Source organism: Culex pipiens, chromosome 2, assembly GCF_016801865.2.
Source record: "Culex pipiens pallens isolate TS chromosome 2, TS_CPP_V2, whole genome shotgun sequence".
In the NCBI taxonomy this organism is placed as follows: domain Eukaryota; kingdom Metazoa; phylum Arthropoda; class Insecta; order Diptera; family Culicidae; genus Culex; species Culex pipiens.
In genome coordinates this window covers 200,643,655-200,666,416 of record NC_068938.1, presented here as the reverse complement: position 1 = coordinate 200,666,416, position 22,762 = coordinate 200,643,655, and the positions used below count along the sequence as shown (strand labels likewise).

The 22,762-nt window shown below is 32.2% G+C and overlaps 1 protein-coding gene across 50 annotated transcripts in view; it reads right to left on the bottom strand.

Annotated features, from left to right (window-relative positions):
• Positions 1-22,762, bottom strand: part of LOC120419138 (sodium channel protein para) — a 230,423-nt gene that overhangs the window by 48,429 nt on the left and 159,232 nt on the right. For 30 of the 50 annotated variants that reach the window (XM_052707397.1, XM_052707398.1, XM_052707396.1 and 27 more), the window contains 5 exons: positions 17,185-17,460; positions 9,600-9,623; positions 3,920-3,982; positions 3,594-3,777; positions 2,376-2,617 (listed from right to left, as the gene is read on the bottom strand). In XM_052707397.1, the coding sequence (XP_052563357.1) occupies positions 2,376-2,617; positions 3,594-3,777; positions 3,920-3,982; positions 9,600-9,623; positions 17,185-17,460 (789 nt within the window). The remainder of the gene's footprint in view (positions 1-2,375; positions 2,618-3,593; positions 3,778-3,919; positions 3,983-9,599; positions 9,624-17,184; positions 17,461-22,762) is intronic. The other 20 variants (XM_052707446.1, XM_052707436.1, XM_052707410.1 and 17 more) reach the window with 5 other exon arrangements.

Sequence of the window (22,762 nt, the reverse complement as noted above, 5' to 3'; positions counted from 1 at the left end):
TCAAAAAATCGAAATATTGGTCGCAAAAAATTTTCAACTTCATTTTTGGATGTAAAATCAAAATTGTAATCAAAAAGTACTTTTGGTGAAATGTTAATAAAGTGCACCGTTTTCAAGTTATAGTCATTTTTATGTAACTTTTTTGAAAATAGTCTTTGTTTTTCATTTTTTTAAATAAGTGCACATGTTTGCCTACCACTTTAATTTTTTTTAAAGCTGAGAAAATTCTCTATCTTTTGCTTTTTTGAACTTTGTTGTTTCCTTTATGTTTCCTAAGTCTCATCCAAACAACCCACGATTTTCTAACGTCGATATCTCAGAAACTAATGGTCCGATTTTCAATGTTAAATTATGAAACATTCGTGAAATTTTCTGATCTTTTTGATAACAATATTTTCAAAATTTTTAAATCAAGACTAACATTTCAAAAGGACGTGATATTGAATGTTTATCCCTTTTGAAATGTTAGCATTGATTTTTTTTTGAAAATATTGTTTTCGAAAAAATCGGAAAAATTCACTACTGTTTAATATTTTAACATTGTAAATCGAACCATTAGATGCGAAATATCGACGTTAAAAAATTGGGGGGTGGTTTGGGTGACTTAGAAAACATCAATTTTCCTATTTTAAATCCTTTGCTTGGCAATATCTCAGCAACTAAGGGTCGTATCATCGAAGTTCAAAAAATCAAATTATATAGAATTTTTTTCAAATTTTCAAAAATATTGTTTTCAAAAGTGGGCAAACATGTGCACTTATTTAAAAAAAAATCAAAAACCACGACTATTTTCAAAAAAGTTACCTATAAATGGCTATAACTTGAAAACGGTGCACTTTTTTAACATTTCACCAAAAGTACTTTTTGATTGTAAATTTTTCGGTCAAAGATTTTTTGCCCATTCTGAAAATTTCTGAAAAGTTGTCATTTGATGTCCTCTAAAACATATCAGAAAATATAAAGAAAATAAAAATAGTTTTTTTTGTTTTAGTGACAAAAAGTGAAATTAAAAGTCAACAAAAAAAATTTTACCGTGTATCATTTATTTGGTGTAGTTCATATTCATACTTACAACTTTGACGAAGACACCAAATCGATCAAAAAATTCCTTCAAAAGATATAGATTTATGAATTTTCACATATTATTTTTGTATGGACAGCTGCCAAATTTGTATGGAAAATTATATGAACGAACTAATGATGCAAAATGGCTTCGTTGGGCATACCAAAGGCACCAAAAAAGTTTCAGCCTGATTAAAAAATACAAAAATCAAAATTAAAGAAAAAAAATGCCGATTCCGTAGAGAACTGCTCTATGACCAAAAAAACAAGCAAACAAACTCACACTTTTTGACAAGTTGGCAGTTTGAGTGCTTTGTTTGTTTGTCTGCATTCGTATGCAGAAACGTTTGCAAAAAAGTGCGAGTTTATTCGTCATAGTTTTATACCCTAAAATTTTGTGAAATATGAGTTTTGTCCGAATTCAAGATCTCGTGATATCTCGACACTATTGGTTTGACATTCAATGTTGAAAAATCGAAACTTTTGTATAATTTTTAGATTTTTTTTTGAATTAAAATATTTTTTAAGCCAAACAATTTAAAATTTCTAACATAACAGGTTTAAACCCTTAGAAAATGTTGCTCCTGATTTAAACATTTAAAAATTATTTTCATAGAAAAGAGCAAATGGTTTCGCTTTTCAGCATTGAATATTTTAGATATCGCGAATTCACACATGAGGGCTGATTGAATGATATTAAGATTAACTTATTTTTATTTTTTTTTTACTCATTTTCGAATACAAATAAGATTTTGCATCTTAAAATTATTTTTTGCCGTATTTAGTTCATTTTAGCTTGAAAATTCTTTTTTTTAATGTTATATTTCTGTTACAATATTTTGCAGCATCCTGAACTCTAGCGTTAAAGTTACCATTTTTAATCGCATAAAACATGTAAAAATTGCGAGAAATAAAAATACGTTTTAAGAGAATTTATCTAGTAGAAACAAACAGTTACATAAACAAAATTTGATTTGTATACCTACTTTTCCTGAATAGTCCTAATTATTACCTACATCCATGCCAAAGACACCAAATCTATCAGAAAATCTCTTCTCATGATATAGATTGATACGCAAAATTGAATTTGTGTTTAAAAATCGAATTGAGTACAAACTTTTTTTTTGACGTTTTCAAAAGAATTTGTTTTGTCATATTTGTTTTATAAACTTTCAATAAAATTAAAAATTAAATGTTTTGCATAAGTTTCTGAACAAATTGAATGGCGTCAACATGTCTATTTTTAATGAAATTCAAGTTCGTAAGTAGAAAATATACACTATATATTGAAATTTGATAAACTCGATACTCACAAAGTCCCGCTGCTGGCCCTTGTGGTTGGTGTCGACGTAGGACATGTTGGGCGCGCCCGAGCCGGCACCCGTCACCGACGCCGCCGAGGCCGCCATGTTCGCCGGCGGCACGATCGAGTGGTTCGTGTTGCGCTGGGTTCGGCTCCGCAGCCGGCTCTCCTTCGTCATGCCGCCGAGCAGGTCGCCGTGCGATGTGTACGAGATGCGCGATTGATGCGATGTGTACGATGAGTGTCGCGAACCTTTTTTTTTTGTTGGTTGTAAATCGGGAAACTTGTTAGTAATTTTAGGTGGAAGGTTGGGCCGGTTTTTCGCGACAGATGAAGTAGGTTTGTGTAACAGTTGAGCGGATCAAAGGGGGGTTTTGATTCCGCCCAACAGTACCAAGCAATTCTAGTGTGCAAAATTGAACGAAACGAAAATGGATTTTCGAAAGGATAAATTTTCTCACAACAGAGTTTCGTAGAATAGTTGGACAGAGCTGAGTAATCGAAAAAAATAAATGGAAATGATGCAACAGTCAATATGTTTAGTCAATTGAGGTTAAGGAAACTCAGAAAAACTAAAGAAAAACTAAACGTCAAATCGAATGGATGAAAAGTAAACCATAATCAAACAACCGAAAATCGTGTGTAGTGTGTGTTTGGTTAAAAGCTATTGAAACTTAGTATAATTATGGACACTATAAAAAATATAAAATGTATTATCTGTATTTTTCGAGTATATCTGTTTGGAACGATGAGCGTAAAATTAGAGAGAAAAATTTAAACGATGCTGAACGATTGAATTGAGAAAGAGCGAGAGAGTAAGGGCATGAAAGAGAAAACAACTGAGTTGCACATTGAATGGGAGAGAGAGAGAGAGTAGGAAAGAAGGGACAGCTTTGTGAGAGTATAGAAGAACTTGGCAACGTCATGAGCAGCCAACGTTCAACGAGACGAACGGAACGGGGAAAGACAGCGAGAGAGGATTTGTGTGGAAGTGTGAGAGAGAAAGAGATTTGGCAAACAGTTGTTTGGGTGAGAGAGCTTTAAGATGGAAAGAGCAATCGTATCTTTCTCTTTTGGGTTTTGAGAGATGAGAGAGAGAGAGAGCGTAGGTTAGTTTGGGAACGAAACGAGAATTTGGAAACTCTGATTGTTTGGTTTGTTAATTTTGACTGAATTGATTCGTAACGAACGGGAACGAAGGATTTGATTTTACTTTTTTATAGTGTACCTAAATTAGCATAGTATACTGGAACGATGATTGCACCATTTTCCTCCGACATCGGTGTGACCGCGTTCGAGTCATCGGCGTATGGCAAGTGTTCTTGTGCATCGAGATATGTTGAGAGTACCAATGGTTTTCTATCGCTACCAGGTACGCCCACGAAACGTCCTCTACCGTTACGTATCGTAAACTGTGGACGGGCCCCCATCGATGACATCACGCGGAGAGCACAAACGAGCGAGCGAGTGAGAGAGGAGAGAAAAAAGAGAGAGAGAGAATAAAAGGAAAGAAAACGTATAAATCGTTTAGTGAGCATTCGACTGGGATTGTACCTGATGTGATCCTCTAGATCCTCTACGAAGATTAAATGGTGAACCAGGTAATGAAAGTGAAGCCTAGAAAGTAAGTATAGGTATTCATTGGTTAGTGTGTGTTTTTTTTCTGGGCGTTTTTCGTCGGTGGGCTCCTCGACATTCTCTCGTGGGTTGGGTTAGTCTTGGAGTATAAGAGAAATTTATTTATGTATCTTAATAAATATAGTAAGTAGTAGGTAGCAGAGTAGTATCTTTAAGGTGGCATGGGTTCATACTAGATGGTAGATACTCAAGTGGTGGTGTGCTCTCTCTGATGCTTCCGGTTTAGCCCGCGAACCGGAAGCAAAATCGAGGTGATCTCGTGTGATGGAAGTTTCGCTGTGTGTGTGTGTTGGTGAAGACGCGTGAGAGGTAGGAAGTAAGAGAGTAATGGCGTTTGATGCGCTCTCTCTTGGCGACTCGAGAGTGGGAGAGGAAACAAGTGTTTGGGTGGAGTCGCGTGTGTGAAGAAATGTTAGTTGCAGAACGTTGTGGAATGTTGGTTGAAATTTTGCTCGAGAATGATGCGTTCTTTTGAAGTGAATAAATATGTGCTCTCGAAAAAGGTTTGCAAGCCAAAATTTATGTATATTTTTCGAATTCTAAAATTATGCATTTTGTTTACATTCTGATTTACATTCTTGTATACGCTTTACGTTTATTATAAATAATAGAAATCTTTGAAAAATTATGTTAGCTTATTATCAGCAAAATATATATAATTGAACTTTTTTATTAGCATTGTTTTATAATAATTTTCAATAGCTTTTTTTGTTATCAAAAAAATATTTTATTTATGATTTCAGTATTTGAAACAGGTAACAGTAGGTTTGGCCATGTTCGTCTTTTTTGATAATTGTTTGCTTTTATTGTGTAAATGCAATGTTTTTTTTTAATAAAAAAACACACATTTTTCATTATTCGGATTTTTTTTAATTTTAAGATTCAATATTGTAAATTTATTTAAAGGAAATGAAATAATTAACTATTTCATTTGTTTTGAAAACTAAACACGTAGCCTTCGTGTGGGAGTATCTTTAAATGCGTTTTTCTCAGCATGATATTTTTGCATATAAGACGTTTATGCGAACATGAACAGTTCCTATCTGTAAGAAAAGGGATTGGAGAAAATGAATTGGCTAGTTAGAAGCAGATTTATATTTTTTTCGGAGTCAAATTTGTCAAATACAATAATATTGGAGCTCGAATTTTCAATAAAAAATAATTTAAAAATGTTTGATTGTAATTCAAATTATTCACACAATAAATATCAATAATAAATTTATAAAAACAGTTCAACTGCCAATAAATTTGATGTTAGTAAGAAAATATAAAAAAAAACACGAAAAAAAACTTTTAGTTCTTGATTTGATTATCCGAAGTCCTTTGGATAATCGAAACTTCGGATAACCAAGGCTTAAGACAACCGAGTCTGGACTGTATCATGTAAAGAAAGGAAAATTCTGAAAATACTGATTTTGAAAACTTATTTTTTCAGTGATTAAAAATAAGAAAAATGAGTATATTTTCTCAGAGTGTTTTAGTGTGTTGGATGTAACTATTTTCATTCAAAGATACAGAATTCAAAAGTATTTACATATCCCTGCATAGTTTTGGTCAATTTAAAAAAAAATCAAATTAAAATGATATAAAATAGACCACGCTCCCTTTTCTGAAAAAGTTTAGTAGTTCTGTAATTTTAAATCATTTTATTTCAATTTAATGTATGCAATATTTCAGATTTGTAAAGGTAATTTTAATAAGATTTATATTTAATTGTCAAAATAGGTTTTTTGCAATTCCGTCGTGAAACTACTCACTTTTCCTGTCATTCTTGAACGTCGAAATAGCCTACTTTTCTGTACCAAAAATAACAGAATCGAATAGCAACACTTTTCAAAATAAATGCTGAAAAGTTCTACTTTTCAGCACTCAAATGGCCGTTGCAAATAATTTTCAATGTTTATGTCACCCTTGAAGGTCGGCCCAACAAATCAGGTGCAAAAAAATATTTTTTTTTTAAACTTTAATGAAAATTAAAGTTTAATCAACTGAAACCCAGTTAGAATGCATTATAACTGCATTTGTAATCATTTTAGGTATGTTTGAAATCCTATTAAAACTTTTTGAATTTTTATGAAATACCAACATACAGTTCCCCAAAAAGTCTTATTTATCGCGAAACAAAATCCAACAATACGTTAATTTTGTGGAAACTTATGATTGGAAAACAACTGGACCATGTAAAATTCATTTTAAAACTCCTTTTTCATTCAAATGTTAATACTATGACATGTAATTTAAATTTTTATAATTTTAAATTTTTTTGCCCCACCCCCTCGAATTTGGTCAGAGTTGATTGCCATATAAAAATCGAGAAGTTACTAATAGAAAATCTTGATTTTCTAAAAGGAATTAATTAAACAAACTTTTGTTGAATCTAGATTTGGTACACATTTGACTCAAAATTTGAATGTTAAGCTCTTACGATTATGTTTATCAGGAAAACTGTCCACAGAAATAATATGATAGTATTAGGGGAAGGTGGGGCAAGACGATCATATAAAGCAAGAGGAACATTACAATTTTGATTATTTCCAGTATGAGAAATTGTTGCTAGCAATGCAATTAGCTGATTCTACTACCACATAACCGTCAAAATGACGTAAACGCCACGAGGTATAAGGTGTAATGAAGTTTTTTATAAAACCTTTGTTTTCTTATAATATTTGAAAAGTACAAAATAAGGCTTGGGGTTCGTTTTAAGGCTCATTATATCAAAATGCTATTTTTCCTAGATCAGTAGTGTCCCTACCAATGACCAGCACCTATTATAAAGTATGATTTATCTTTTGCTTATTTTTGTGAGAGCTTTTGAAAAATCTTGTTCGGGTGGGGCAAGTATACCATATGGATTTTAGTACGGATAAATACGAATTGCTGCAACAACATATTTTATTGGGAAATAAATACATAAACGTACCTAAAACTGATAAACTATTGGATATAATGTCTATGATTTTATGAAAATTTACTATTATTTATATAAGTTATTCTTTTTTTCGTTAATCTAAAAATTAAAGAAACGTTTCTAATACATTCTTATCTGATGTGTCTAAGTGATAACAGTTCAATTGTTAGCAAATTAACATGTTGTTTCATGCATTGTTTTTCTTGCCCTAACGGGTTGTTCGTGTTGCCCCACTAGTTGAGTAGAACGTACGGTAAATAAAAAAAAACAATTCATTTTTTACATTAGAAAAAAACAGGATTTTTTAAAAACTTGTTCTATCAAAGTCTTAGTCAAGACCTGGATTAATATGAAAAAAATCCGACAGATTTTTTAACGTTTCAAATGGGTTTTAACGAGCATTTCCTTAGCTTGTTATGTTACTTATCCCTAACTTTCCCCTACATCTGGGAATGGCGATGGCTAAAAAAGTGTTATTTTACATCAGGAACTAGTTTAGTTTGCATCAGCTTCTGTTCAACAAACTTTTTACAGATTGTTTAAGGTAAATTACACAACTATAACATTTTCAAATTATTAAAATTAAGCTTTTTTAGTGTGTTGGCTTTGATCATTTATTTTAAATTAATAGAGTAATGAAATATTGTTTCAAATTTATGATGTTCTGTACTAAACAATTCAGTTACACTTTCATTTGAAATAAAAATAAATATTTAAGCATGTTTTAAGTATTACTAGGACAATCAAAAACAATCAAAACAGAGCATATATATTTCCTGTCCTATGTTTGTTTGAAAATGTTTCCAAAAGTTTAAGGTGTATTTTACTGCAAAAGATTAAATTTTGCTTTTTTAATACTTGTTTTGATAAATGCACAGTGGTCCGAAACCGAAATCTAGCGTGACAAAATTGATAGCGACCACACGTTAAGATTTAGAGCTTTGGTGTCTTGGGGACAAATGATCAGGGTCAATAGGGGCATCTTTTGGTATGGTGGACATTAGGGTGGTTCAGAATTTTTATTTTGGCGGGATTGCAAGATAGCACTTCGGTGTCTTCAGAAAAGTTTTATTTGAAATATTTCAGGAATAAATTTAATTATTTTGTTGATTCCTGAAATATTTCAGCTAAAACTTGTTTCTTCTTTTACAACCACTAGATCATTTTGTACATTTTAGAGCCCTTGTAGAGCTTGTCAAAATGAACATTTTTATTCTTGAAAACCGAATTTTGGTCAATTCTATCAAAAGGTATGGGCACAAAACAATTAAAAAATGCTCATTTCAAATTGAGATTCAATGAGTTAAACAAAAAAGACCTCCGAGATACTTTAAGAAAATTTACTCTAGAATGTGTACTTTCAGATGCTTCTAAGAGCGAGGCCAAACTCTACCACCTTTTCGAGTTATTCACATTTCAAAATGGCGTCTTTTTCGTCGTATTTTGGTTATAACTTTTGTTTTGAAGATCCGATTTTCGCTCTCTTGGAAGATAAATGTGTATTTTGAAAAGTTCTACAAATGTCTACAAGACACCATCTCGCTACGACATAAGCCTGAGTTGATAAATTAAAAAAAAAACTCGTTTTTTCATTAACACTTCAACCGTAATTACAAAAATGGCTCTAGAAACTTCCCGTTAGGAGATAGAGATTTGTATTCTTCAGCAAAGTTGCTCAAAATGATGTTTCCTACAACTTTTCTCAAGACACCGAAGTGCTATCTTGTCATCCCGCCAAAATAGAAATTCTGAACCACCCTAAAATTTGGATCACCCTAATGTTGACCATACCAAAAGATGCCCCAATTGACCCTAATCATTTGTCCCGAAGACACCAAAGCTCTAAATCTTAACGTGTGGCCGCTATCAATTTTGTCACGCTACATTTCGGTTTCGGACCACTGTGAAATGTAACGATAAATACATGAAAAGATATTTTTTAATTCATGGGATCCATGACATTATTGAAAGTCGGACAAAATAGATTTTTTATATAATTCAGTATTAAGAAACATTTGCGAAATTTGGCTTTTTATTTTGTGTGTTATTGAAATTGTAATCAACAGTTCAAAACGATTATTTTTAAATTACAGTCGACTCTCTGGTTGTCAATATTCAAGGGACCGTCGAGGAAGAGAATCATCAGTTTACAGAACGACGCAAAAGGAAGACTCGATTGAAAATATTTTTTTCTTGATACCCAGCTCTGGGAGAGAATCATGGCAATCATGGCAACGTCCATCAAACAAAAACAAACTAATGTCAAACACCCTTTAAAGCTCCGTTTCGCCAAGAAAAATGTCTATGCAAGCCATGAGAAAGTGAAATTATTGACAACCGGAAGAGATTTTTAAAGTAAACAGAATCCAAGGGACCGTCGAGGAAGAGATCCTTCAAGCAAGGGAAAATATCGAGGAATGAAGATAATTGAAGTATGCAAATTGAAGGGTCTCAAGAATTCATCGATAGATGGAGAATTATTGATATCGAGAAGATCGACAGCCAGGGAGTCGACTGTATATATATTTTTTTAAATCTCAAATTACAAATTTTGAATTGTGTTCAATCTGTACAACAAAGGAAAGCGGATATGCGAGATGGGATATTTTGGCTGTTTTTGTTGTAAGTTTGGAGGGGCGCTTTGTTTGTTTTTTTGTTGTTTTGCTTGTTATGTAACATCACACCTACCTTCTGAAATGCCGCCGCAACCCCCTGGCGGGCCGGGCGTGGGTTGGTAATAGTTGTGGCGAGTGTGTGGGTGGTGTGTGGCGTGTATTTTTTTTGTTGGTTGTTGTTGTTGATGATGTTGGTGTGGATGGCGATGATGATGATATTTTTTTTGTTTTGTTTTGTTGTGTTTCCATTCACGTGAACGTGTTTTGATTAAATTTTCATAATTTTTTTGTTCGCGTTGGGTTGTTGTTGTTGTTGTTGTTTTTTTTTCGTTCAATTCGATGCCACCAAATTTCACCGGAATTCGTGTTGTGGGGTTGTGTTGTGTAATGTTTGTGAGTCGATAATTTTTGGTAAGAATGAAAGAAAAAAGCACAAATGAAAAAGAGAGAAAGAGAAAGAATAATTCAATGAATGTTTAATGCCAGTAAGAAGCCAGTGATGATGAATAATTGAGACAAATTTCTATCCTCAAGGATGATTTTTCAGTACAGAGTAAAAAGGCAAACTTTGCATTGGGTGGTTTCGAGGGGGGTAGGAAAGGTCACAAACACTAAGACGACGAAGATGACGTGTTTCGCAAGCAGGATGCTGGTATTTCATTCACAAGGGAATTTCATTTTCGTTTTTTTTGGGTGAAATTATTTACAAAAGGAGTTTTTGACAGAAGCACCCTTTTCCGGCGCGTAACATTATTTTGAATTCATCAGCTTGGGATGGAAGAAAAAAGTTTCCAACAAATTCGGCCCCCTTCTCATCGGGTCCATGACATGGAGGCCAATCCAATAGGGGAAGAGGTTAAGCAGGCGACTAATTGGATTGGAGTGCTTACGGCCGTAAAATGTAATGTTTATCGAGAATTGCCCAAGCACCTTTTGTTGTTTGTTCTTCGGAAAGGAAAAACTTTCCTTTTTCTTGTGCAATTTTTGTACCGAGATATGTTGAAGCAAATTTTGAAATAAATTTATGTTTTGATGTAATTATTCTACAACATGTACAAATTTATTTTCATTTTAAAACTTTTCAAAATATTAAAAAAGGCCAGATCCCTTCAGAATAGTGCAAGCAATCGAAAGAAGGTTGTACCCTTTTGTGTTTACATTTCCTCTTAGCTTTTAGTTTATTGTCAAGAATGGAAAGAAAATAAAATAAAAAAAAACGAGGAAAATGTCGGAACTGCACTTATTTAACCTTCTCACTTTTGCAAGGGGAGGTAAAGAGAAGGGTCACCACGACAAAAGTACGCTTTCGTAAAGCGCACGTAATACCCATTCAGCGACAAATTGCTTCCAGGTGTGCACACACTTACAGTGCTAGACTTGTATAGATATGTGTTTGTGCAATTTGTGGGGCTAGGCCAGGTAAATATTAAAAGAGGATTGGATTTCCTCCGATCGTGGCTCAATTTGGAAAGTGGAACGAATCTAACTCGAGTTGTGTAATAACTCTTCATGCTTTAGGGGACTTTCTCAAATGACGTCTCTGTTAATTATAGTTTTGCATAATTGCTTTAAAAAATGTGTTAATTAAAATTGAAACACTGGAAATAATCGTGAAAAAACTACAATCATAAGAACTAAACTATGGTTAAATTCATTGGAAACTGTCTGATCGAATTAATTAAAACGTGATTTATTTTCCTGATATTTAAGGTGAAGAAATTGCCTACGTATCGTTACAGTGCTGGAAAATGCATTAAAGCACTAATTTGTGTGCTGAAAAGTTCAACTTTTCAGCATTTGTTTCGAAAAGTAATACTTTTCGACACTATTTTGGTTTTTCAAAACTTGATTTTTTCAGTACTTGTCGTATTTATTCAATAAAGGCTACACAGCACTAAAATGTTTGAAACCTGAGAGGTTCTACGGTTCTAATCACTTTTCTTGTGACGAAAATGAAAGTAGAAACCTTTTTACATTTAGTTTGATAAATTGTCAAACTTAAGAGGTTTTAAACTAACAATGAGAGGCAACATAGAGTACAGGCAAGATTGTAATGAAATTATGTATGTTTATAGATTTTTCCTGATTGCTTGTTCTGTGAGCAATTCCATGTCAAACTGTTTTATTTTAATTTTTCGTTCAATGGTTTTCTCAAAAATTGAAAAAAAACTGCTTAATAATTGCTTATGATTTTAACCAAAAACAAAATTTTGTCGTGTATCCTTCAATATTTTCCTGCAAAAGAACGTGTTTCAAGTTTAAAACTGGGCTATTAAACGCTTTATTTGAGAAGCCGAAAAGACCAATTTTTGTAATGTTTTTTTTAAGATTTTGATTTTTCGAAGAAAAATGTCCAGTTCTAATCAAATTAAGGTGGAAAAAAATTGGCTGTATTACTTTTGAGATTTTTGTTCATTAAATTGTGATGTTAAACGTTTGTGTTAAATTACTTTTTTCTTAAGTTTTTTCATATCATAAAAAAATTATTACACATGAAAAGAAGTAAATTTAAATTCCCATCAAGATTACTTTTTCTAATGTAAATGAACATGTTTGTTTTGGTAGATAAGTTGTAAATTTCCCTCATTTATGATGTAATTCTACAAGAACTGGTTTTGAAAATCTCGATTCTCAAAAAGCGGTTTGTAAAGTTTAATACCTTAACTTTTTTTTAATTTTCCAAAAAATTCTATTGAAATGTGTTTAGAAAATTAGCAATTGGTTTCACATTTTTTATAATAGATTTTTGTTCAAGAGAAATGCTCCTGATTTTTAAATGTCAATTTTCAAAGCGACGAGGGATTCAAATCTTATAAACATTCAAAATAGAAACTGTATGTAGTTTAGCTAAAATCCTTGTTTTTTCAGCAAAAAAAGGTTTTCCAAATGAAAAATGATTTGAAATATAGAATTTAAACCATTTAAAACAATATTTTCACAATGATGATTTGAAGCAATCAAATAAAATCGACTCTATGTTCTGTGGATTGGAAAATAAAATTTAGAGCCAAATCGTCGTTAATGAATATCGTGGTTAATAAAGGTCCTATTGCATACAATTTATGGTTGGAAAAATTATCTAACGCGTTTTTCATTTGTTTGAAAATGCATGTGGGACAAATTCGTAATTTTCAGAGGCTAAAAAATAGTTTAATTTAGAGTTAAACATTGAACAAATGTTCACATAGGACAGATATACGATCACTGATGGATTAAAAACTAAAATATCACATTTGCAGCATGACAAATAATTTTTTGATGGCTTTTTTCATGAATTGATATTTTAAACTTTGTGTTTAACAAATGAAAGCTAATTTGTCATGGAATTGCTCTTTCAATGTTTTCAGTTGTTTTCGAATTTCTTTGTGTTTAAAATGACAATTGATGGTTGCGTATAGGTGTGTGTCTTTTTTTTTTGGGATGAATGATTGTGTGTTGAGGTGTGTTTTCTATATGTACAACAGTATTTAGGGAAGAATATTAACGAAAGCCTGATTTGAGGGGACAGGGAACACCAAATTGAATGGGGAACCAATTTCTAAGGATAGCAAAGAAGAGAGTTAAGGAAGAATGGAAGCAAACAGACATTTAGAAAAAAAAGGGAAAGGAAGGGAAACACACACACGGAAAGAAAAGGCACGGAGTTTAAATGGGGGAATTTGGTCTGTTTCTTTTTCGCTTGAAAAGGAAATCAGGAAGGGAAGTGCCTTGGTCTTGAGGATAGGCAAAGGTCAAAGTGAGGTTCTTGACATTGAATTTCGTCACAATTGGAGGGATTTTCTACTGCCAAAATGAGGGTTTTCTTGTTGGACGAGTTACGTCATTAGGTTATGATTGTTTCTGAGAGATTTATTTTTAAATAGACAGGTTAAATATAGGGGAAAGAGAATATTTGTACTTGTGAATAGAAACATTTAATATATATTTATGAAAAGCAGTAAAGCGGAAGCGTTTCATGCCTTTTCCAGTAGAATTTTGTTTTGATTTTTTTTTCTCAAACTTCAAAAGGTTAGGAATCTGGGACTGTCTAATTTTCAATCCTAGTTCTTTGTCTAGACAAAGGATTTATACCTAAGAACTACAGGACGACTGGGAAGGAACTTATTCTCATAAATTTTGTAGATTGAGCTTTGTGGAAATCATCAAATTTGAACAGTGATGGCACTAGAGAAATAGACAGAAAAGGAGTCAGGAGAAATGAGAAAATTTTTGGAATAAAATAAATTAGAGGGAATTGATCGGAATCTTTCGATGCGAAAGGATACATTAAGTTGTATGTTTGTGTATCTGTTGTGTATGATTGTGTAAATGTATGTTTTGATGAATGTTTATGACAGATTTCAGCAATTTTACAAGGTTTTTGGTTGAAATTAGCTGCACCATTAACCAGCATTTGAACGATCAATATAACAATTTAGTTTAAATTAATTGTTTAAAATTTTGTATTACCTTTTTATTTATTTTTTTGTGGTTAAAATGAGATTCATAATTTGAGCGATAGTTTCCCAAATGGCGAATAAATACATTGATGTTAAAGTCACCGTAATTAAAAAAAAACATTAACAATTATATTGAATATGTTTTTGAATTAGCGATCTTTAGTCTTAATCATCGATTGAACATGAATACTCTAAACTAATTATTATGTAAAAAATGGAAAAAAATGTTTAACTCCTTTGCAAAATTCAAATTGTTTTGTTAAAGTTTGTTTACTGTGTGTTTTAGAAATCCTTTGAGCCAAATTTTAATAGCTTTTTATTTTAAAGTAATATGAGTGATTTTACAATTTTTAAATGATTTGTTTTTTCATTAATTGATTTTTTCTTTTCATTTCGATTCAATAAAGTTGATAAAGTGAGCACATCCTTGAAATAATCTGAATACATTCCATTCCGGTTTGTTACAAATAACTATTTTACCAAGTGTGTTTAGACGTTCCATGTTTACTTGTACTGTTGAATATGCGTGTTTTGCTGTGTTCATGACATTTTTATTCAATATATTAAGTTGAAAGTGTGACTTAGTGTGATCCACGGATGTAAGTATATTCCTCATGTGTTTTACTAGAACATTAAAGCACATTTTTCGTTAATTTTTTGTGGGTTCATTCTTTACATTCAGTTTTTATGGAATTTTGAGCAGAAGAAATTTTCGCCAGAAAAATAATGTATCCATGTTTTTCGTATTTTTTGGCAGGTCACGGAGAGTATTCAAAACTAATTATTTTCTAAATCTAAAAATGAGTTACTCAAATTTTGATAATTTATCAGTAAATAACTTCACATTAGTTAATATTTCAAAAATTTAACTTTTTTACTCGTTTTTTTGCTTTTTTTTAAATAATTTGTCATGGAACTTTTTACAGAAATCATCTTTTCATGATTTGCTGAACATATCGTGCTACCAATTTTTGCATAAGTTTCATTTTTCAGCACACAATTTGTATAGTGTATTTCTCGGGTGAGTTTTCAAAAAGCCGTAAGAGCCACCGTGACCTCTGACACTAGTTTTCGTTTTTCTCCAAAATGAAACAAAATTTCATGTATCTTTAGTTTGGGGCACTTGAAGGACGTGTAGATGAACAATCTCAAGCATTTTTGATATTGGTTTTTCGTAAGTAGGTCGAATACCGATGCAAAAAGGACTCTGTTTACCAATGGCTCTTACGGCTTTTTGAAAACTAATCCGAGATTTGTTCCATTTCTCATAAATATGTATTAGAGTGTAACAAAAATGACTTTTTGGCGGACGCGTTATAAATTGAAGGGTGGAGCTTCAGATCCTATTCCGTACAATCAAAATTGTGTGCTGAAACATGCAGAAAAATGAAACTTAAGCAAAAATTGGTAGCAAATATTTGGGATTTGGGCTCAATATGCCCACCGGAACAAACCCCTGAAAGCCCGCCAAAAAGTCATTTTTGTTACACTCTAATATGTATCGAATAACTCTTCGATGAATTCTCTCCCATCTTTAACCATCACCTCAAAAGTTTTTACTCAATTTTTTTTCAAAAAACCCTTAAAGCCTTACTGAGAGATCTTGAAAAAAAAAATCAAATTATTCGCTCTACAGCATTGCCTAGGCGTTCTCGATTGCGAGATTCCTACTCGAAACTAGGTGTTCTTGAATAAAACTTAAAATTGATCATTTTGTAATAAAAAGTCGACAATGTGATATCCAGGCTGATCACGAAATCAAAACTATTTTAGTAAAATCTGGTAATGACCCATGAAAGACGCTTTAATATTGTATTCATTACATTTTTTTAAAACGACTTCAAATTCGAAAACATTTTTCAAACCATTATAGTTTTAACAAAAAGTTCTGATTTTTTCAAAGAATATTGCATTTCTAATTTAATTTAAATATGGGGGCCGAAATACACGAACAACTTGAAATAATTTTGCAATATAACAATTTAAATCAAGAAATGATCATAAAAATTCATGGATTTAAAAATATTTTAAAAGTTTCATAAAACAAAACAGGAATACAATACACAAATAATCTAAGTCAAATGAAATAACAATTTAATTGGATATTCACAACATAAGGATCTTCGGTAAAAATAACAAAATCATAGTCGACAATCTATTATAAAACTCAAATTATTGTTAATTTAAAATGTAATACGATTTTTACAATTAAAAAATCGACAATGAAAGAATTTATTTTTCTTATTTTTTAAAAAGATGGTATCTTATGAAAATTTTACGATTACCAATAACTATAATGTTGTTGAAATTCATTGAAATTTTGTGTTGTTTGACACAAATAGTTCAAATTTTATGCGTTTAGGATTTGCAAAAAAGGCATTTTTATGTGAAAAATCGTAGATTATACAAACTTGGGAATTGTGATAATAACAAAAATGGTATCGTTTTTTTATGATTGATAATATTATCATTAACGACCTTAAATTCACTGCTCAAAATAACCTAAAAATAAGGTCAAGAATGAACCTTCTAAACAATAATCAATACAGCTCAAATCGTAAGAAAAGCTTGAAGTGATTGTAATTGTTGAGTAAAGTTCCGCAAGAAAATAATAATCTTTTTCATACAATTGTGGATCGCACTAGTATGTGTGTGTGGCTGTGTTTGTTCTATAGAAAGGGTTTTACTTTTAATCCGTAGAGGATACTTCTTGGAGGATCATTTCTTGTATCGGAACGACAGAGACAACAACAAAGTTTTTCGGGCGTTTTTTTTTTGTTTGCTTTCTTTCAAGAAACACATGGAAAGTACACCAACAACAACATCGAGACATAGAGTGGTTTGACAAGTTTTTTTTTAGGGAAATGTATCTCGATCTCGAGATTTTTTTTTGAAGAAAAAAGAAAATCGGAAGTACTGGGGATGATTTGGGACAAGGATGTTCCGGAGCACATCACTGTCATTATGATTTCACAAAATTCAACAAAAGGGGAAATTTTGGTCATGTCTTTAAGATTTAGATTTTCATGAAGTGTTGCCTATTTTGAGGTTAGATCAAAAGACATGACATACTATGTCGTAAGGATTGTTCCGAATTTCAGGGGGGTTTTCAGAGACAAACAACTAGGGGGGCTTCCAGGAAAGGGGTTCCAAAACTCGAGGGGGGAAGTAGGGAAAGGGGGGGGGGTGGTTGTGCAGAAAGCGGGTCCTCATACTTACCGCGCTCACTTTACGGGCTTTTGCAGTGCCAGCTGCAGTAGCTGTTGGTGCGGTTGTTCTTGTGATTTCGCTCACCGACTCCAATCCTTCGCTCCGGATCGACATCTTCTCCTTGTTGTTGTCGTCGTTGCCCTTCTCCTGGCCCACGAACAGCTCGTAACTGTGGCAGGAAAAGTCCGACGGGCTCTTGGCGATCTCCGGGTTGGCCGCGGCCGCCGCCGCCGCTGCGTGGGCCTCGAGTTTGGCCTGTTTCGCTGCGGCCGCTTCTTCCGCTTCCTGCGTGGGGCGACATCCGGGGGGTGACATTCGAAAAAGGCAAAAAATCGAAATATTAGCAAAATCCGGATCGCCTAAACTTTTCAACGCAAAATTGTTCAACAAATCGCAACGCGCAATGCGGTGACAAGCCACAAACAAAGACTGACAGGTTATTAGACACAATCACATCACGACGGCACACGACGACAGATCCTTTTCCGGGCGGCGGGGGTGATCCGCTTGCTTTGTTGATGGTAGCTCCCTAAGATCAAACACTTACCACACAAAGGCATACACGCACACAGTTTTTAGATTGCGAAAGCGGTTTTTATTGTTTAATTTTTTGACACAGCATTAATGTACGCAAACATACCATTCACATATGGTTACACACTCACATCACACACACAACAAATAATTATGATGATTAAAGTAAAAAGAAATTGAAAAAAACTAGATAACAATGAACAATGAACGATTTAAAAGACACTAGTGAAAAATAAATCGATTTTTGTCGTGGTATAAATTAGATAGACAATTTATGAATTGAACATGTTTGATGAAGAGTCGTTATCAATCAATTAGCATATTTTAAAGACCAGAATTATTGCCTGATACAAAGTGTGAACTAACAAGATATCGCTGCCAAATAAAATTATAGTTTCAATGATGAAAAGTTCATCTCTAAATTTAATATTTATTCATAATTTTTTATTCAAAAAAATGAAGCTTTGTTATTTTTTTTAATCAAGATTAACATTTGAAAATGTTTAAAAAATAAACCAGGCAAAATATTGACTCCAAGAATGTCAAAAGAGCAGAAAATTTCAAAAAAAAATATATTTTTTGCGTTGAAAGCCAAGCCAATTGTTTTCAAGATATATGGCGAAATCAATGAGAGCCAATATAAGGTGACACTGTGAAAAACTAAATTATCACAAAATTAAAACTTTAAGAGAAAACTGTTGTCCAATCCAACAATGTTAAAATGGATAAAAAAATCAGCCTTTGAAAAAACAATTATATGTTTTCGAAGTTCATGAAATACTTTAAAATTGTAAAAACACTGAAAATTATAAATAACTTTTAAAATAACCATACAAATTTAAATAGTGTATTGTTTCTAAAAATGTTTGATGTCATTTTCGATTGCTAATTTGCTTTTGAAATTAGAAAGGTTTTTTTTTAATTCGATAATAAAAACCGTTTTTCAGAAATGTATATCTTTGTACGTCTTTGGATTTTTTACCATGCTTAACTCTAGCGCAAAATGTGCCTCTTAAGTCTTACATATCAAAAAAATTGTAAATAAAAAAATACATATTTCCGGAATTCAATTTTAAGAGACAAAAAGATGTTTTTTCTATGACCGTTTTGAAAGTTATTAACGTATCCCACAGCTTCCCAAGACACCAATTTGATAATAAAATTTTATTTTTATAATTTTCTGTAAATTTTTAGACTTACAAAATCTCAGCTAGGTAAAATTACAGTCTTCTTGCAATGTGAAACATTCAAGGAAAATGTGATTCAAAAAAAAAACATCAGATAATTGAACCGAATACAGTGGACTCTCTGGCTGTCGATCTTCTCGATATCAATAATGCTCCATCTGTCAATAAATTTTTCAGTCCGTTCAAATAGATTGCTTTGATTTTTCATTCCATAATTTGATGACTCCCGCTCTCGACGGTCCTATCGACAACAAGAGAGTCCACTGTATATATTTTTGGTACAGTACTATCAGTATTACTACGAAAATCATCTTTTTGGAATTCTTTTAAAAAAGAAAACATATAAAAAAGTCCACTATATTTTTGCAAGGATGATGGAGATCGAGATAATTTTAAATTAAATAATTTAAGATTAAACATAAAATCATAATTTTTGAACAAAATAATCCATATTCATGTCTCTGGTTCATACAGCCTGTGAAAATTTAGGAATTGCTAATAATTAAAATCTCAATTATGCCAAAACAATGCGCTGCAAAAAGTTTCAACACTAATAAAGGAACCAAATTTTTGGATTTTTTTTGAAGTTAAGAAACTTTTACTAAATAAATTGAATACAAATGATGAAATATTGAGGGTACACAAATTGAAGAATGTGATTTTGAACTAATTTTGTAGTTATTTTATGCCTCACAAAATTAAATTAAAACTAAATTGATGATATTGCATAGAAATCTTTTCCAAAGACAGTTGTACATTTTAGCATTTTTTTCTTTTTAGTTTTATACAATTTAAAAAATTTAACTTCCATAAATCTATGCCAAATGTTTACAGCAAGTTTAAGTTAAACAAACGAATTTCGGTCAAATTATATTTTTTTCAATGTTTTTTTGTGTTTATTTTGGAACGCGTAACATTTAATTATAAAGAATCAAGAATTGTAAATAACGCTGTCTTATTTTATACTTTCTTGTCAAGTTTTTTTACTTCAATAGTACAGATTTTTTTTTTATATTTCGCAATTACAATTATTGCAAAACCAATTGACTACAGTTTTGGGGGTAAGGTCCAAGATTGTGTGATTTTGAACTCCAATTTACTCTAAATTGCTATATTTTTTAGGTTTTTTTTTAAATTGATTCAGGAATATTCTACAATATTTGTTGTTAGACAAATTATGTTATTTTGCATTAATATTTTAATATTTTTACTTCAATATCATATATTGACTTTTAGGTACTAAAAAGTTGCAAAAGTTTAAATAAAAAACTAAGCAGAAGTTTAAAAAATAGCAATTTTTCAAGTCAATAAGTCGACTTTTCTTTTATCCAATGCTTTTGGAGCTTTAAATTTGGTTGAAAATATAGTTTTTTGATTACTTTTAAAGTTAACCTAGCTAAAAGGAAATGTTAGGCTAATCTTTGAGGTTTATACCATTTCAATCTAATATCTTGAGATCTTTATTTTTCTGTTAGGCCTGTTTTGAAAATTCAATCATTATTTAACTTTGCATCCAAAACGACACATGTTGCTCCATACATCCGTAATTACACAGCTCAGTTAAATTAGATCGACATTGATGGTCGCTTTTCCAACCTGGTGACATTTCCACCTATCATTAGCGGCAATTTATTTTTAGAGAAGTTTAGTGGTATTGCACTAGCGTGTCCCAAAAAAACACGAAGTCGAGGAATTCAATGTGCTCAGTTCTCAAATGATAGAAAATCATGTTAGAAACAACTCTCTCATACATAAAAACTTTCGGAAAAATTGTTTACCACGTTCCCTGGGCATTTTTTTGAAAATAGTCAGTTTTTTCGACAATTTCACAAAATCTGCTTAGAAAAAATGGAAAATTTTAAAATTTCAAATAGCCTATACCATTAAATGATGGTCTGTGGTCCAATAAACAAGTTAATGTATCGATTTGGCCTTTTAAAACCTTGTTTTCACTTTCCCGGTAACTTTTATGTCGAAAAATACGAGTTTTTGCTTTACTTTTTTTCAATCTTTTCCCTCGGTATTGAACACAAAAATTTCCTCATATGTGAGAATACATGCATCTTGTAGAAAATTTTCCGCCGAAGATTTTCGTCTAAGCAACTTTGAAGTTTCATCAACTCTGAGCTGAGATATTCCAGTTTTTGTGAAGAAAGAATATTGAATATTTGAAAATGTTGATATTAATCATCATTGGTATACAATATTAAGGATAATTTAAGCCTAATTTGAAGTGCGGCTGTATCGCATCTGTTTTTAAACATGATTAGTTCATCCTACAATACTAAGGGCCACCTGGTGTTGTTTTCTCATGGCACACTACGTGCTAAATCAATGAATTACTTTTAGCAAATAACTCATATTTAGAGCATTTTGCATTTAAACCAATCGATGCACGTTTGCTGTGTTTCCATGGATACAAATAAACAAATAACATATCGATGCATCTGTGCTCTCTTATGCTATCTAGATAGGAAAACCAGTAAGCTTAGTACAAGAGCACAGAGGCATCGAAATATATGGTTCGATTGTACGGGGTTGGCAATTGTCCACGCTCCATCCAAAAAAGTTTTTTTTTATGGACAATTGACCATGAGAAGGGGAGGGAGCTGAGATTAAAAAAAAATGTCTACGTGATTAATGGATGGATCCCTATAGAATAAATTCCAAATATTAGTGATATTTTTAATTTACCTAAACATCGGATTTATCAACAGGAGTTATAAGAAGGGAGTGTAAACGTTACGTTGTGGTTCACATCACGGAAATGCATACAATTGAACCTTATATTTGTTATTTGTTTATTTGTATCCATGGAAACACAGCAAACGTGCATCGATTGGTTTAAATGCAAAATGCTCTAAATATGAGTTATTTGCTAAAAGTAATTCATTGATTTAGCACGTAGTGTGCCATGAGAAAACAAAACCAGGTGGCCCTTAGTATTGAAGGATGAACCAATCATGTTTAAAAACAGATGCGATACAGCCGCACTTCAAATTAGGCTTAAATTATCCTTAATATTGTATGCCAATGATGATTAATATCAACATTTTCAAATATTCAATATTCTTTCTTCACAAAAACTGGAATATCTCAGCTCAGAGTTGATGAAACTTCAAAGTTGCTTAGACGAAAATCTTCGGCGGAAAATTTTCTACAAGATGCATGTATTCTCACATATGAGGAAATTTTTGTGTTCAATACCGAGGGAAAAGATTGAAAAAAAGTAAAGCAAAAACTCGTATTTTTCGACATAAAAGCTACCGGGAAAGTAAAAACAAGGTTTTAAAAGGCCAAATCGATACATTAACTTGTTTCTTGGACCACAGACCATCATTTAATGGTATAGGCTATTTGAAATTTTAAAATTTTCCATTTTTTCTAAGTAGATTTTGTGAAATTGTCGAAAAAACTGACTTTTTTCAAAAAAATGCCCAGGGAACGTGGTAAACGATTTTTCCGGAAGTTTTCATGTATGAGAGAGTTGTTTCTAACATGATTTTCTATCATTTGAGAACTGAGCACATTGAATTCCTCGACTTCGTGTTTTTTTGGGACACGCTAGTATTGCACACATGGACACAGAGATAAACACAGTTAGTATCACAAAAAAAGAAGAAAAACAGTTACACACACAGAGAGAGCGAGAAAGAGAGGACAGATACATGCACCACACACCGGTTTTTACCGGAAATGGTAAAGTTCACCACCCCGATAAGTGATTATATACTCGTTCATCAAATATTCACCACTCTTGGCATACATCAATCAATTCGAGTTGCACCAGGACACTCGACTTTCTAAGGTCATAGGTATTACGCGAGCGTTGATTGATAACGATCTTCAGGCGATCAATTTTTACA